The sequence below is a fragment of the Gymnodraco acuticeps genome, unplaced genomic scaffold, assembly GCF_902827175.1.
Source record: "Gymnodraco acuticeps unplaced genomic scaffold, fGymAcu1.1, whole genome shotgun sequence".
Classification (NCBI taxonomy): Eukaryota; Metazoa; Chordata; class Actinopteri; order Perciformes; family Bathydraconidae; genus Gymnodraco; species Gymnodraco acuticeps.
Window position 1 is genome coordinate 2,413,383 of NW_022991705.1, and position 16,123 is coordinate 2,429,505.

General features: G+C 42.7%; 1 protein-coding gene across 1 annotated transcript in view; it reads right to left on the reverse strand.

The window, feature by feature from the left end:
- Nucleotides 1-16,123, reverse strand: part of tshz3b (teashirt zinc finger homeobox 3b) — a 46,820-nt gene that overhangs the window by 30,157 nt on the left and 540 nt on the right. Inside the window, exon 2 of the mRNA XM_034198888.1 lies at nucleotides 15,735-16,123. This exon is cut by the window's right edge and continues 28 nt beyond it. Coding sequence (XP_034054779.1) covers nucleotides 15,735-15,774 — 40 coding nt within the window. The 5' untranslated portion in view covers nucleotides 15,775-16,123. The remainder of the gene's footprint in view (nucleotides 1-15,734) is intronic.

Genomic DNA, 16,123 nt, shown 5'->3' on the forward strand with positions numbered 1-16,123 from the left:
CCCCCGGTCTGTGTATTTGTATAGCTGCCTGTCTTCCTTACTGTCTCTCCCTCTAACTCTCCTTACTCAGAATCAGAATCTGGGTAATAGCTGGGTAAGTATCCGTCAATCTGGTCAGTCTTCATACCTAGAAAACTATTTGTCCTATTTTTCCCTTAGTTAAAAGTATTTAACTTAGTCCTTTGCATAGTATCTTAAAACAGCCTGGTTGGGTTTGGGAAAAAGGGTTAAGGTTATTTGTTATTAAGCTCTGGACACTTCATGTAAATCAGTGATGTAGCCTCGTTTGACATAACGTCAGGAGACACTCTACTAAACGGATGCGTTAGGTTTGGGACAAAGGGTTAGGGTTATTTAGTTTTCAAGTGTGTACTATCTTCAAACAGACGCAGTTAGGTTTGGCAAAAAGGGTTAGGGTTATTTTGTTACGTCACTAAAGCTATGGACCTAGCTTGATATAACTCACTGACGTAGCCTCACTTGACATAACGTCAGGAGACACTCTCAGTACTTTTAATTACTAAAGGAATGTATTTACTAAAGGAATTGTGTTAACACAATTAATAACATCGACCAACAGAATACTTCTGTCGATAAAACTGGACTTAACAGACACTTTTGATTCAGAGGACACCATATAGACAGACATTTTGAAACTAGCTAGCTTAGCAACATTAAGGCTACAAACAACCCCAAATACAACACTTTCTTCAGGTAACAGGCTAAATGTCAAATCATACCTTTAATTTCCTTCTGAGTTACTTAAAGGTGGGGTAGGTAAGTTTGAGAAACCGGCTCGAGATACACTTTTTGTTATATTCCATTGAATGCTCTTAACATCCAGATAGCAATGAATATCTGAAATGCTTTGACAAAAAATCCATAAAAAAATGTCATCTGTGGAAGCCGTGGTGCTGTAAAAAGCATGACCAATCATCTGAGCCGGCCCGGCTGAAATAACTGGATGGCCTACCTGCCTGTCAGCCTTCCATCTGTGCACAAACTTATCTCGTGCCCTCATTGGTCATGTGTGCGTGCGTGTGTGTTGGAGGAGGGGCTCTGGAAGGAAGTGGCAGATTTTTTCCGGCTGTGTATTTTCAAATTCTAGCGCACTCGAGCTGGTTTCTCCAAAATTACCTAGCCCACCTTTAACTAACAAGAATGAATCACAAATCAAGGATTGGATACAATACAATAAGGTTCTCATTGATATTTCAGAAATGCCTTGGCGTACTACAGATATGACACGCAGTATTGTCAGAAACTGATTTAGAACCGATCTCTAGGGCAGTTTAGTCAACGTACTTGATCTCAGTAATTTGTAAATATGTATTCTGAAAGGCTCTGTATTCACAAATTAAAATCTTAATATAAATGTTGCCTCTGTCTCTTTGTGTCTTCCTGTGTCTGTCTGCCTACTTCGTCTTTCCCTCATATGTTGTTGTTATGTCTCAAAGCCTGACTTGCGTACAGAACGTCTGGTTCCACCGCTTTGCCACTCTGTATGAACTCCAGATAATAAATGATGGTGGGAGAATGAGGGATGTCAAAACATATGGTAGAGCGGGTTTAAGAGTTCTTAAATGAGAACACAGAGAAGAGAGATCCTGTCTGATACTTCACCTATGAATGAATGCATGAATGCTAAGAAGAACTTGGATTAGATGAGATAGACAGTAAAGGTGTCAGAAAGGTTGGAGGTTCTAGTATATTAAAAACTACACAACGAGTACGGCATGTTGTCCAACCTTATCAGAAGGCAATATTTTCTCCTGTAAATGCTTTGTGGTGATAAGATTGCCGTCAGAAAGGTGGGTCTTTACATACAATATGACAGAAGTAGTTGAGTAAACATTTTACAAAAGAGAATTTGAGAGATTTCCTGCCAACTTTTTCACCTCATTTCGGTACCACTAGCATATTCCCTCTTTGTCAATTAGTTGTCTAATTGTTAGTTTCGGTCTTGGTCGACTTACACTTCTTTATGATGCTGAATAATTCATTTCCAAGAAACTTATAAGCACATCTCTGGTACGGGGAAACAGTTTGGCATGATTCTCTCTGAAGAAAGACGATTTTAAAGATCTGTCGACTAAAGCAACTAACTAGTTGACAAAATCCCATTAGTATTAGTTGACTCAGAATGTCTTAGATTGTGAGCACTATACTTCTCATTCTGTTTCTGCATAAAGCTTTGCGGGTGCAACTGGAGGTGACAATGAATCCACAGCAGTTTTAAGAGCTCTTTCATTCTGCCAGGCCTTTTAAAAAATTCCTTTCTCTACTTTTTTTTCCAGCCCATCTCCTCCAAATTAAATGGAGTAGTGCCACTGACTAGCAGGAGAGCCTGTTTTATCAGCACTCACTCATTCCACTCCTCCACGAGTGCTTGACGGAGGGTTCCATTGCAACGGCAAAGTCTGCAGTCATCAAATACTTGTTAGAAGCGAGGTAGAATCTTAAAGAACCATTTGAGCATGATACTGCAAAGCAGCAGCGACAAAGAGAGAGTCCTCTTCCTCTCACCTTTTCTTTTTTCTATCCCCTCCCCTCCCTTCCTGGGCAAACCCAGGCCCAAGTACCAGCAAGGGTCATATCTTTTTAATTATCTTTCCCGCCTTTGATTAATTATTCGGCGTGACAACGGCGCGTTCGTAATGCTTTTCACCTGCCGCCGCTGAGTGAAGGCCCCTCTGTTGAACTCAAAAGCAAACAGCTGCTGCCATGATCGCCTAGCAACCGGCCGGTGATGGATGAGTACCAGAGATGGATGGCCACAATAAATCACCACGTCTGCCTTGGCGCTATAGAAACCTGGAAAGAGTGAGAGGGGAGGGGGGGAACATACCAAAGAACCCAAAATGTAACTGTTTTTATTTAAAACCGTTACGGGCAGTTTGACAGGGAGTTTTAGAAGAAGCAACAGAGTTTAATCTTATTCCCTCTTCCTTTAATAATTTTACTTTTCCAGCTCCTCTTGAATTAGCATGGATTCATGCACAACAAGTTACAAAAACCTTTAGAAACTAAATATTACTGCAGCACGATCTGTTGGCAAACATGCACCCAAACTGCATAATGTTTACGCATTGTAAAATATTGCCATAAAACAAGATACTGTATTTTTTTTTGCCAATGCATCTTTAATTTAATTAAGGTGAAAGCTACTTATTTAATTGTTACCACTGTTTCCCATCAATAATCAGGCCACCTATTAACTGACTGCGTATTACATGGTGTAGCACACACCCAACACACGATATTTACTACATGTACATGCAAGGTTGACAAGCGGTATCCGTTTAAACTTGGTTCCAACTCTGGTAGTGGTTACTACTCATTTGTGCCATTCATGTATGTGGGAAGCTATCCAGGTGTCCTTTACCATCATCAACTTAACTCTAACCTTTGACCTTTCAGGACCCTCACATGTACTCCGACCTCTAATCCCTCCCTTTGTGTTTTACTGGCCGCACAATTTCGGTCACTTCCTCACCTCACTTCACTGTTTTCATTCTCTCCCTCCCTTTGTCGAGACCACGACTGCCTCCTCGTCCTCCCACCGCCCTCCCCCTCCTTCACCTGCCTTGTCCTTACACACACACACACACACACACACACACACACACACACACACACACACACACACACACACACACACACACACACACACACACACACACACACGCACACACACACACACACACACACACACACACACACACACACACACACACACACACACACACACACACACTCCGAGCTGTAGCTCAGGTTACAGCTCTGTAGCGATCCAGTCTAAATAATATAGCAGTGATGAATGGCAGGGCCAGATTCATATCCATCAACGGGCTCTTTTTTTTTAAAGGAGCATCCATCTTCTATAAGGCCTCCCTTTGAATCGGGGAGAAGTGAAGAGAGAGGGAGACTGCGCTGCCTCAACCCATGGGACGAAGTTGCACGCGGTTGTGAGTTTGCGTGTGTGTGTGTGTGTGAGATAAGACATCGTGACTGATACACGCCTGAAAAGTAAGCCCCGAGACACATGAGACACACTGTTATTGACACGCAAACACACATGAATCCAGGAGATTAATGGACCTCTGATTTACAATCTATACTTACTGATGATGTGGAATGTGAGTAATTGTGTGTAAAATGCTATTTAAAGTTGCTATATCAATATCACACGTGGACATGATCCCCCACAGGCAGTGGTGGAAGAAGTACTCTGATCTTTTACTGTAAAATACTCTGTTATAAGTAAAAGTCCTGTATTTCAAAATATAACACAAGTAAAAGTATTGGCATCAAAATATACTTCAAGTACACAAAGTCAAAGTACTCGCTGGCCCATTTCAGATTACATTATTATTGGTTAAAAGAAGGAGAACATTTAAAATGCATTATAAACTGCTGTGTAGACTCACCTATCACAATACATGATTTATGAGTTGATTTATATTCTGTATTATTATTTTATATCTTAGAAGTAGCAGCTGTAAAAAAAAATACAAAGTGAAAATTGATTAAAATTGTAGTAAAGTTAAAGTATAAAGTAGCATAACGTGAACATTATCAAGGGAAGTACCTACAAATTGTACTTAAGTACATTACTGGAGTAAATGTACTTAGTTACATTACATCACTGCCCACAGGGAAGTATCCAGGCCAACACAAATGTAGTCTGGCCGATTTCTTCTGATCTCCTCACACACTCTCTCACTCATTCAGCACCGATAATCCCCCCTCTTTACGTTTCTCCTTCTTTTCGCCACAGAAACACACATGTGCTTGTAAACACGCACCGTTGCGTCGGCACAGACACTAGCTGTGCGCTCCCACACACATGTGAAGCCCTGCCGAGGCCCCGTTTGATAAATGACACACGTCATTGTGTCAGGGGAGAAGGGTGGGTCTGTGATGTATGGCGTGGACGATGAGAGGGGGAAATCGACTGTTCGGCAGTGAGACGGCTCTCCCTCTTTTGGTTTCTGAGAACCTTCAATATAAAACATGCATCTATACAGACTCGCTATAGAACACTGCTTTATGATTGTTAAAGATTTGTTATTAGTTTTCTAGTTCATGATCAAAAAGTATTACTTTGACATGATATTCTAGCTTCTGGCAAATGTATATTCATGTAAAGATGTCATAATTGTACAAAGCTTTGGCAATACTGTATGTCATTATGGTCATGCCAATAAAGCTATTTGAATTGAACTGAATGTGTTTAGGGCGACTTTGCGTCTTCTTTTTCTTCCCCTGCCACTTCCTTCCTTTCTTTTCTTAGAGCCCCTCTTCGTTCCCTGGCTGAGTTAGAGAGAGGACGAGTTCATCGAGGAAAAAAGAGAAGAGAAGGCGAGCTGGATGTGGGGGGGGGTGGTTGGGGGGGTGCAACGATATCAATCACAGTCCCGTTTGCAACAGAGATACTAGCATTTCAAATAAAACAGCCAAAGCTAGACAAATAGCCTTAACATGGGGCTTGTAACCTGAGCCCCCTGCAGCACCACCCTGAAACTTCTCATAAAGTGGAGAAACAGAGAGGCCCCTGCTTTGTGTTTCCCACCCCCCTCCAACCACATCGACTATCTCTCTCCTGCCTCTTTTTCTCTCTGTGTCGCTAGCAGGCGAGGTGGCTGACATCTGCAGAGTGCATTTAAAGAGGAAAAAAAAATGTGTCAGAGGAGTGTGATGCACTCTTTTGCACACACACACACACACGCACACAGGCGGCCCCCCTTGCTCGGTTTCATTAGCTCACTGGCAGGGTGGCACTTCTCAAGCTCATTACTGAGGAAGGATTTATGGCGCGGCAGCCAGTGGCGGAGAAAAGGCATCTGTCAATAATTGCAGGGAGCAGCAACTCCCATCTCCACCAGCTTTGAAATCTCATTAGGTATGCAGTTATCAGGCATAAAGATCAAAAACATTACTCAGCTCCGACAGAAACCGACCAAGAAACATTAATTAGCAACAGGCCCTCGCAGTATAAAATAAAACAGCCTTCCTCCTCACTCCTCTCATCTCTCCCGCGCACTTTTTTCTCCTTTTCCTCAGCCGACTGTTTCTCTTTCTCACCTGCCTTCTCTCTCTTTGCCCTTTTCGAGAGCACAAAACACACACTCGCTGGTTTACACAAACTTTTCCAGCGGTGCAGATCTTGTACTTGAGTGAAAGTAGAAGTACCAGAGTGTAGGAATACTCTGTTACAAGTCCTGCAATCAAAATGTTAATCAAGTAAAAGTATAGAAAAGTATAGGCATCGATTGTATACTGCAGGGTAGCTTGTGAATTTACTCCAGGTGGAACTCGATTCTGATTTAAGACTTGATTATATTTCACATCATTGATCCAGATCTGTGAAGTAACTAAAGGTATTAAATAACCCTAAGTAGCACACAATTGAAATACTCAAGTAAAGTACAGACTCTCAAAGTTATGAGTGAGTAAATGTACTTAGTTACTTTACACCACTGCACTTTTCTTACCACACCCTTGTAAGAACAGATTATATCAAACAATCAGCTGCGAGGTTGAGCATAACTCCAGCATCTGAAAGTGATCAGAACAGGAAACAAGAAGGAGGAAGAGGCGGGCCAAAGGCATGTCGGACTGTCTTTTGGCAGTGACTGATTGGTGACTATTCAGCTGTGTGTGTGTGTGTGCGTGTGTGTGTGTGTGTGCGTGCGTGCATGTGTGTGTGTTTGTGTGTGTGTATGTGTTTCTGTGTGTGTGTTTGTGTGTGCGTGCGTGTGTGTGTGTGTGTTTATGTGTGCGTGCGTGTGTGTGTGTGTGTGTGTGCGTGCGTGCATGTGTGTGTGTTTGTGTGTGTGTATGTGTTTTCTGTGTGTGTGTTTGTGTGTGTGTGTGTGTGTGTGTGTGTGTGGAAAGAAGAGGAAGGCGCTGTCAGCCTGAGAAGGATGTCAGATGTCTGATTAACAGGGCCTCAGACGGGCCCTCGCTGGCTACCCTGCCTTTCATCATAGCCACCGTCACACACACACACACACACACACACACACACACACACACACACACACACACACACACACACACACACAAACACACACACGCAAGACTGATGGCTGCCAGTCTCGTCTAGGTTCAGCCAAAGCCTCCGTGGGAAAGGGGAACGAAGGGCTCTGATTTTGCAGGCGTGCACACAAACACACACATACACACACGCTTTGCAACATAAAGGCAACCCCCACTGAGGGTAAGAAGAAACCCAGACCTGGAGCCGAGCCCATATGACACTCAAAAGATGCACACACACACACGCACGTACGCACACACACACACACACCAGAGACACACACACATTGTCTTCATACTGTCTCGTCCTGCTACTGGCCCTGCAGCTCGTTAAACTACATGAGCCTCTTCCGGACACACACACACTAACACACACACACACACACACACACACACACACACACACACACACACACACACACACACACACACACACACACACACACACACACACACACACACACACCAAAAACTAAACACTAGGGATCTATGTTATTGGATTATTGCTGATATTATATGCTGATATTTTTTTATCAGGAGAATTCAATGTGCTTTATAAGGTAATACAAGTATAGCAAAACTAAAATAATAAAACATTTAAAGTTGCAAAAGTACCCAAAAGTGATAAAAGAGAAACAGCATTTTAAAGTGTTAAATACATTGCTAAATGTTAAAACTAGTCTTAAACTGCACTGCACTAAGTTACAATCAATTCTGTGATAAAAGCAAACCGCAGACAAACGTTTTTCACCGATTCCTCAGAGAATTCCGTCACATGCGTATAATTCATGCATTGTTTTACCGTCCTGTGTTATTGGCAGAAATTGTTATATTGGGATACTGCAGATATTTCATTTGAAAACCTTTATCGGCCAATACTGATGACCTAACAATGTCAATGTGCATCCCAGACACACACACACACACACACACACACACACACACACACACACACACACACACACACACACACACACACACACACACACACACACACACACACACACACACACACACACACACACACACACACACACACACACACACTAACTTGCCAGAAGTAAGTAAATGTTGGAAACAGCACTGACTTCTTGGCAGTCAACTAAAAAGTGTCTCACACTGGAAGTCATTCAGAATGTCGGTCCAGTATTTGTCTTATTTTAGGACATGTTCTCATGGATCTGCTGGTTCTGCTGGCAGAACTCAGTTACATGTTCCCTAATACAGCGGCTCTGCTCTGGAGCTTACAGTAGGATCACAGTAAATACACATATATCTGCTTTGTGTCAGCACAGGAAGTGTGTGTGTGCGCAGAGATCACTCCATTTCCTGTTTTAGCCGTTTTCCCAGGGTGCCTCAGTGTGGGCCCGTCAGCCAATCGGACCTCACAGTGAGGGGCTCCTGGATGATCACCTTTGATCTCTATTATTACAGGTATGTGCAAAGTCCATTACGTAGTTTACCCTGTTTTATAACATTTTGACATGTATAGATTTGTCTTTCCTTCATAAGAATACATATTACTTCTCTTTTTCCTTTTCCTGTTCTTGTTATTGGCTTAAAATTTGAAAATTATTTGTTATTTATTCTTCATTGAGCAACTAGAATCAGAATCAGGTTTACACATACATGGAATAAGCGTTGGTGTGTATGGTGCATACATAACATATTGAGAAATATTTACATTAAACTGTTAATGCAACGCAAAGTATTTATGAAGGGGGTCAGAGTCAGATAAAGGGGGTAAGAGACCCAAAATATCCTAAAATAAATATAAATATTTATTTGGTATAAATAACATGCCAATAAAAAATATTTAGCATATTCCTGTGTCCTTTGCACTGTTTGCTTCCACCCCTCAGAAACAAGCCATTCCTCACAAAAACATATTTTGGGTAGGGAAAGGAGAACAGGGAGGAGATAGAGAAGGGGAAGAATTGGGGAGTGAGGGGGGGAGAAAAAAATGAGGAGAGGATGCAGCCTTGTGAGCCAATTTAAGAAATAACTGCTGATGCATCAGCTATTGACTGTTTGAGCGCTCGTGATAACGCTCAAGGCGAAACTGGGAGCAAAATGACAGCATCAACTGCATGCAATAAAGTGCAGAGCGCCAGACCAAGGGAGCTCTAATTGACAGCTGTCAACCTAATGGGAGCCATGACGGAAGATTCTGGGAGAGGGAGGAAAAGAAACACTGTTTATAAACCATCAGCCACTTATCCTCAAGGAAGGGAAGGGGGGGGAGGAATAAGGGAGATCTAGCTCCCCCTCCTCTGTCTCTCAGTCTATGATTGTCGTTTGTCTACTTGCTTGCTTTTTCATTTGCTCCTTCTTTCTCTCCCCCGTGCACAATGCACATAATGCTCTTTTTTTTACAATCTCATTACCTTTCTGTCTTTCCCTATGATAGAATATTTAACTATGCAACAGTTCTCCCACTTTATATCTCTTGGTCTCTCTTGTTTCATTGTGGCACAGCGTGGTGGGGCAGGAGTACTGAGAAAAGCAGAAGAAGGCCGTAACTAATCACAATGTCAGTTAGCTGCCTGGGAAAGACTCACTCTGCACAAAGTAATGCGGGGAGAGGACTGAGATGGGACGCAGAGAGTGACAGGCACTGAGAGTGTTTTCAGCTCCGCATGCATGCTACAGTGAAGAAACATGGAGAGTTTCAGCCAGATAGGGGATACAAATGGCAGATTTAGCAGAATTTGCCATGTTTGACACCTCACACATATGTAAGTAGTGTGCAGTTCAATAGAAGAGTGATTTTCCTTTCTCATAATCTGTCATTTGTGAACTGCGCAAACTAGAAAGTATGTTTACAAAAGATACGCAAAACTAAATGTGTGTTTCAGAATACTCCGTTTAGTTATTTCTAACACCTAGAATGTTCTGACAACTAGTCGTTTTATCTTGTCTCCCCTTGACTCTGTTCCCAACCCTAACCCTAACCCTAACCCTAACCCCAACCCTAACCCTAACCCCAACCCTAACCCCAACCCTAACCCTAACCCTAACCCTAGCCCTAGCCCCAGGTTGGCATTGGCGCGCACTGGAATTGAAAAACAAATTGCGAAACGTAACAGAATTATGACTTTATAAATGAATAGAAAATAAATCATAAAAAACAAAATGAAAATGTGTTAATTTTGACAAACGGAAAATAAATGAAGGCTGTTTAGGGACCTGATGTTGCTATAGTAACTCATTTTAAAGATTGTGTTTGACCATTCAGGACGTGGCAATAAAATAAAACATGTGTCTATGTTTACAACTAGTCTCTGTACAAATGTGAAAATGATCCTGTAGTTTGACAAAGTCGAAGGCAATAACCTTTTTTCTCTGCATTTGATTGAGAATTCTGTCCCATACATGACAATAAGTCATACTAATGGAATAAATACTGTTAAGGAACCATACACTTGTACTACACTTCATTTCAGGGAAAACTCCCCCTCATTCATTTTATTTTCTCAATCTGATCTGTCAGCAGGTTTCCACTTCATCCCAGAGTGATCAGATGGATGATCCGTGAATATAAAAAAAGAGTTAATGTCTTTCAGTCAGAGTGAGGTGGGAGGCATTCGGAGCATAAAAGGACAACCACCTTTCAGATTAATGGACTGCAGATGGAACATTTGAAGTGCTGTTATTCAAATACATCCACTTCATTAGGAATTGAAGTGGAAGACTTTCTTTTCAAGGATGAGTAACATCTGAATTTCATGTTTCAACGAAGGACTTCAGTCATTCTTCTGCCCTGTCGCGTGTGTCGTTTCCAGGCAATGGGCTTTGTAATGCTGAAGAGGGATACTTCAGAATAAAAATGACTAAATGAATGAACTGAAAAGTCAAAATTATTCCAAAAAACACTATTAAATAAAATTATTACATACAAGTAGCGGGTAATTTGAGGCGGCTGCCTAATTTGACATAAAAAAAATCCATTCATTATTAATACAATTATCAAGAGCTTTTTAAAGCAGGTTAATTAGCTCCATTATATTGACATCTTACATTAGATCATATTGCCACCCACTGGACGGGAGCATAGAATCTGATATTGTATTTTTAATAACCACTGTGAAACAGCAAATGGCCCTGTGTGTTAGTCACAGCCGAACAATGTGTGTGTTTGCGAGTGTACCCGCGTCCTCCTGTGTGTGTGTGTGTGTGTGTGTGTGTGTGTGTGTGTGTGTGTGTGTGTGTGTGTGTGTGTGTGTGTGTGTGTGTGTGTGTGTGTGTGTGTGAGTGAGTATATTTAAATGGGCCACTGCATCTCGACTTAGATCCACCGCGAGTGCAACGTTAACACACATCAAGCATGATTAATCTCTCGCTCTCATCTACAATCAATCATACACACACACGCTCTCACACACACACACACACACACACACACACACACACACACACACACACACACACACACACACACACACACACACACACAGAGAAATCACAGAAATCAGCTGCTTTTCCTCCCCGGCTGCCATCTATCTCTTGTCGGACAGAACCAGATCTGTCTTGATGTTAATATTTACATAAATCATGCTTAGCCTCTTTGGACACCATGCTGATGATAGGTGTTTCTGAAAAATCAACGCGGGTGAAAAATCCTCCCACTCTGGGAAAGTGTCATTGAGTAGCTAATAATGACCAGTGTCACCGTCATCAATCTGCACCGGGAGAACAATACACACACACAGCTATTTTAACACCATGCAGCTGCTGCTTACTGCTAAACATCCTTCATTTGAAATACTTGGAAACTATTTGTACTGGATGTAAGACGCGTGAAAAAAACGACAGGTAAAAAAATATACTTGATGTTTGATGTTGGAACACTGCTCCCATAACAATGACCTGTTTGGTCTCGGATAGCTTTGAAGCCCAAAGACAAAAGCTGCTCGCCCGAGCTTTGTCCTCTCCTGATATCAGAAACAATAAATACGCTCGGTCAGAAAGAAGTGTGTGCGCACATATTCACATGTACAGCATGACTCAATGGACACGTTCTTTAGGCAACATCAATGCTGCCGTGAAAAATCATCACTGCTAATTTAAGGACCCGGATTACCCGACGCGCATACCACCACTGTCCAACACCTCACCTGTGTTGGGGGGGGGGGGCAAACGAGGACGGTGTAAGATCAAGTTGATTACATCCAACTATGCCGCAGACCTAATTGGCGAGCGTGACAGTGTGCTGAGCTTGTCATCTCCAATCATTAGGCCCGTCAGAGATCCATCAGATGCTCGGCTAATTAGCAGAACGCTAATGAAGCTGGCAAAACAACTCCTCTTTTAGACGGCTGAATGCGTCGCCGGGGTGGGGAGAAGTGTGTGTGTGTGTGTGTGTGTGTGTGTGTGTGTGTGTGTGTGTGTGTGTGTGTGTGTGTGTGTGGGAAGGCTTGTTGGAAGGATGGAGGATAAGGAAAAGGATAAAGAGAGAAATGTAAGACAGGAAGAGTTGACGCCATGTTCGTCTGCATCATGGCGCGTTTTAGGTAATGACCAATTAAGAGCACATGCAAACCCCCAAATAAGCAGATTCAGAGGAAGTGTTCAATACACATGCCGACCTTTAACCGGGATTGTGTTGTTTTAACACATTTGATGGTTGGACGAGCCACTGAGGCTCGGTATGAGGTATCTGCTGTCTTACGCCACGAACACACGAAGAATGTTTCGTTTTCTCAGTGCAGAATCAGTGACAAAAAAGGGAGGGAAAAAGAGAAAGAAAGAAGGCGGGAAATACAAAAAGTTGGGGGTACTCTGCCCCCTTCCGAGTTCCTAATCAAGGCCTATCATTTGCCATCCTCCCATAACTCTTGCCATCACTAAGGCGCAATCAATTTGTCATCACTCTTTGTGTGCCATGCAGTTCTCCTCAACCTTATAACTTGCAGCTGTGAGCAAGGCAGGGAGGGGAGGAGGAGGAGGAGGAGGAGGAGGAGGAGGAGGAGGAGGAGGAGGAGGAGGAGGAGGAGGAGGAGGAGGAGGAGGAGGAGGAGAGAAGGCAAAAGAAAAAATCTGCCAATAGTCTAAAATGAAACTCCTCCTTCGCCTGTTTGTTCTCGTCCGCTCATCAGAGATATAAATGCCTCATTTTCTCTCCCCGCTCTCACAAGCTGAATAAAAAGTCCTCTCGCTTTGCATCCATCAATCCATCCATCTGTCCCCCCCCCCCCATCACTCCCCCCCGGTGTGTCCATTAGAGCTAAAACATTTTGATCAAGTAAGGCCCTGGGCTGAGAATACATAAGACTCTCTCTGTGTGCGTGCCAGCCTCTGATTGACCATTAGGGCCATTGATGAATGTGGCTGTCAGAGGGCAGACAATTAAATCAAATATGAAACAAAGTCTCTCTGACGGCCCTTCTGATGGAGCAAACCAGTCTTCCGCCTCGCGATTAGGCTAATAGTTACATTTCTCATAGCACTCTACGTGTGTGTGTGTACGCTGGCGAGACAGTACTTGTTTATACGCACTACAAAGTCATTGCAGTGTGTCTTCTGCCTGCACCACTGCACAGGTGTAATTATGTACTGGGAGGCTGCAGGCATATGCAGGAACTGGATTTCGTTGAGAGTGAAACAAAGTTGCAAACAAGAGTGCGCTCAGGTAAAACGGCTTACAGTGATATGCTAAAGGTCATGCATAAATCAAACACTGAAGAAACTAAACCGTTGACTTTAATTAGATGTATTACGTCAACATATTTCACATAACTGTGTTAGGTTATAGTTAAAAGGAATGATATTAACTTTAAATTCAAATAAAAATGAGGTTCAGCTTAATATTATTGCTTTTCAACAGTTGTGTGAATTCTGTTGACATAATACTTTGAATTAACATGAACAAAAACTACTCCAAAACAAAAGCTATACAAGGATGACTTGAAATATAAAAATATAAAAAAACAAATTATTAGTGTCGTAAGTGATGTGATGAGAACACCAAAAAATCTCCTTCCCTTTTAATGGGGACATAAAATAAATGCAGAGTTCAGTTTTTTATCCTCGTCAAGTCCGAAGGCGAAGGGGGGGGAGGAAGTAAGAAATCAAAGCTAATAAAAGGGGGGGGGATAGATACAAAGATGCAATTAAATGATGGTGTTAATGACCAGAACTTTGTGAGGCGAGACGTGACTTCAGCAGGCCCTGCTTCGCTACCAGAGGGAGGGCGGGTCGAAGGGAGGAGGGGGGGGGGGGGGGGTGATTTATTGACACTTATCGGGAATGAACAGATCAAAGGCTCGGCCAGATGACAGGCGATCAATCAAGCGTCAAATCAAAGATGGCAATTGTCCATTAAAGCTCTCTTCCAGAATACACCCCCCCGCCCCGCCCGCCCCCCGCCCCCCTCCCCGGGCTGTGAAATAATCTTTAGACCAGGAGAAAAAAAAGTATTTCCCAGAAACTGAAGGGAAGGAGAGAAAGACGAAAAACACGGAGGATGAATCTCTTAGAAATGATCCGGAGGAATCATGAAGAAAAACTCCAAGTGTAGTTTGTAGGTGAATTGTGTAGAAGTACACTGATACGACGGGGTTTAAAGTAAATGAGAAAGGACCTGAAAACTCAATATGGTGTGTGGAAATACACTCCAAATTCCTGTAGAGCAACATAATAGTGTGACAGTATTAGTCCAACCCTGTATTAGGGATTTCACAGTAATGTTACAATGCGATCAGATCTTTAAAGACAAATGTGGCTTAAAGAAGTCACTTCCTGTCATATATCAGGGTGTTTGAGTTAAGCTACCATCAAAGGCCTCCGTGACAGTCAGCTGACCCATCCTTTATTCCACAGTCAATATCTACGAGGAGGAGGAAGAGGAGGAGGAAGAGGAGAAGGAGGCGCCGTAAAGAAGTGAAAAGAGGTAGAGAGGGACCTATGGAGGAACAATTCATCTGACTCGAAGTGAATATGAGAAAGTAGAAAGCGTTTCGTATTGAGCGCTCTCACACTGTTTCTAGGACACATGCACTGTACGCTGAGGTTGACCTGTGACCTCTCTGAGAGGCAAAGATGATTGTTCTAACTACCGGGAACCACTGGTTCTGACACATCTGTATGGAAGATATGAATAAACTAATGATTAACAAATATAGACAGTGTTTAATCGTTGTGTATTAAAAAGGGGAAAGTGAAAAAGAAATGCCCGTTACAGTATTCAAAAGCCTTAGGTGGCGTATTGGGTCGAAGCAGCAGACACAAACCCAAAGAGATCACATTTGTCACAAACTGAAAAGCTGAAAATAACACAAAAAGTGATTAAAAATTATAAATCAAATGCTCTCTATTATCATTGCAGCTTTACAATAACAACAATGACCTTTTTTATGAATTAAACTTGGCAAGAAATGTTGAAATGTGGCGTTCATGGTGTTTGGAATTCCAATGAACCTCCAATAATAAGTCATATAGGTATGTGTTTGATAATAAGAACAGCTATGATGGGATGTGTGTAGCATGGGAGGACAAAAGTTGGAGCTGTGAAAAGTACAACAGCATGTTTGCCCTTTCCTTTACAGTACACAACAAAAGATGTTTTTGGTAAAAATGAAAAGTAACTGAATGACGGGGCGTGGAGGAAGGAGGGGGGAAATACAGAGGGGGTGAGAAAGAAAGAAAGAGAGAGAGAGGTAAATTAGGTTCAAATCAAAGCCAGTGCGTACCTGCTGCGCGCCGAGGCGCCTCCTGCTTCCTCCGCGGCATATCGGTTTCGGGGCCCCGGCAGGGACTTCTTCTCGGTCCCCGGTGCTTCGATGCTGACCCGCAGAGCTTTGATTCACAGTTTCCCCCCCTGGGTGCGCTCTCAGGGCTCCCACATAGATCGGGTGGGTGTATTTAATGAGGGGAGGGTGTCCAGTTTTCACAACAAAATAAAAAAAGGAGATAGAGCCAATCAAAAAGAAAATAGAGGGGTTAAAAATAAGAAATCAGCCTCCTGGTTTGCTGCTCTCTCCGTCGGTTGCTCCGGCTTGGATGGGAGCAGGAACAGAGGAAGCTTCGCGGCTATAGGAGTCTTTAAAAAAAAAGCGTGTCCTCCGTGTGATCCTCTTTA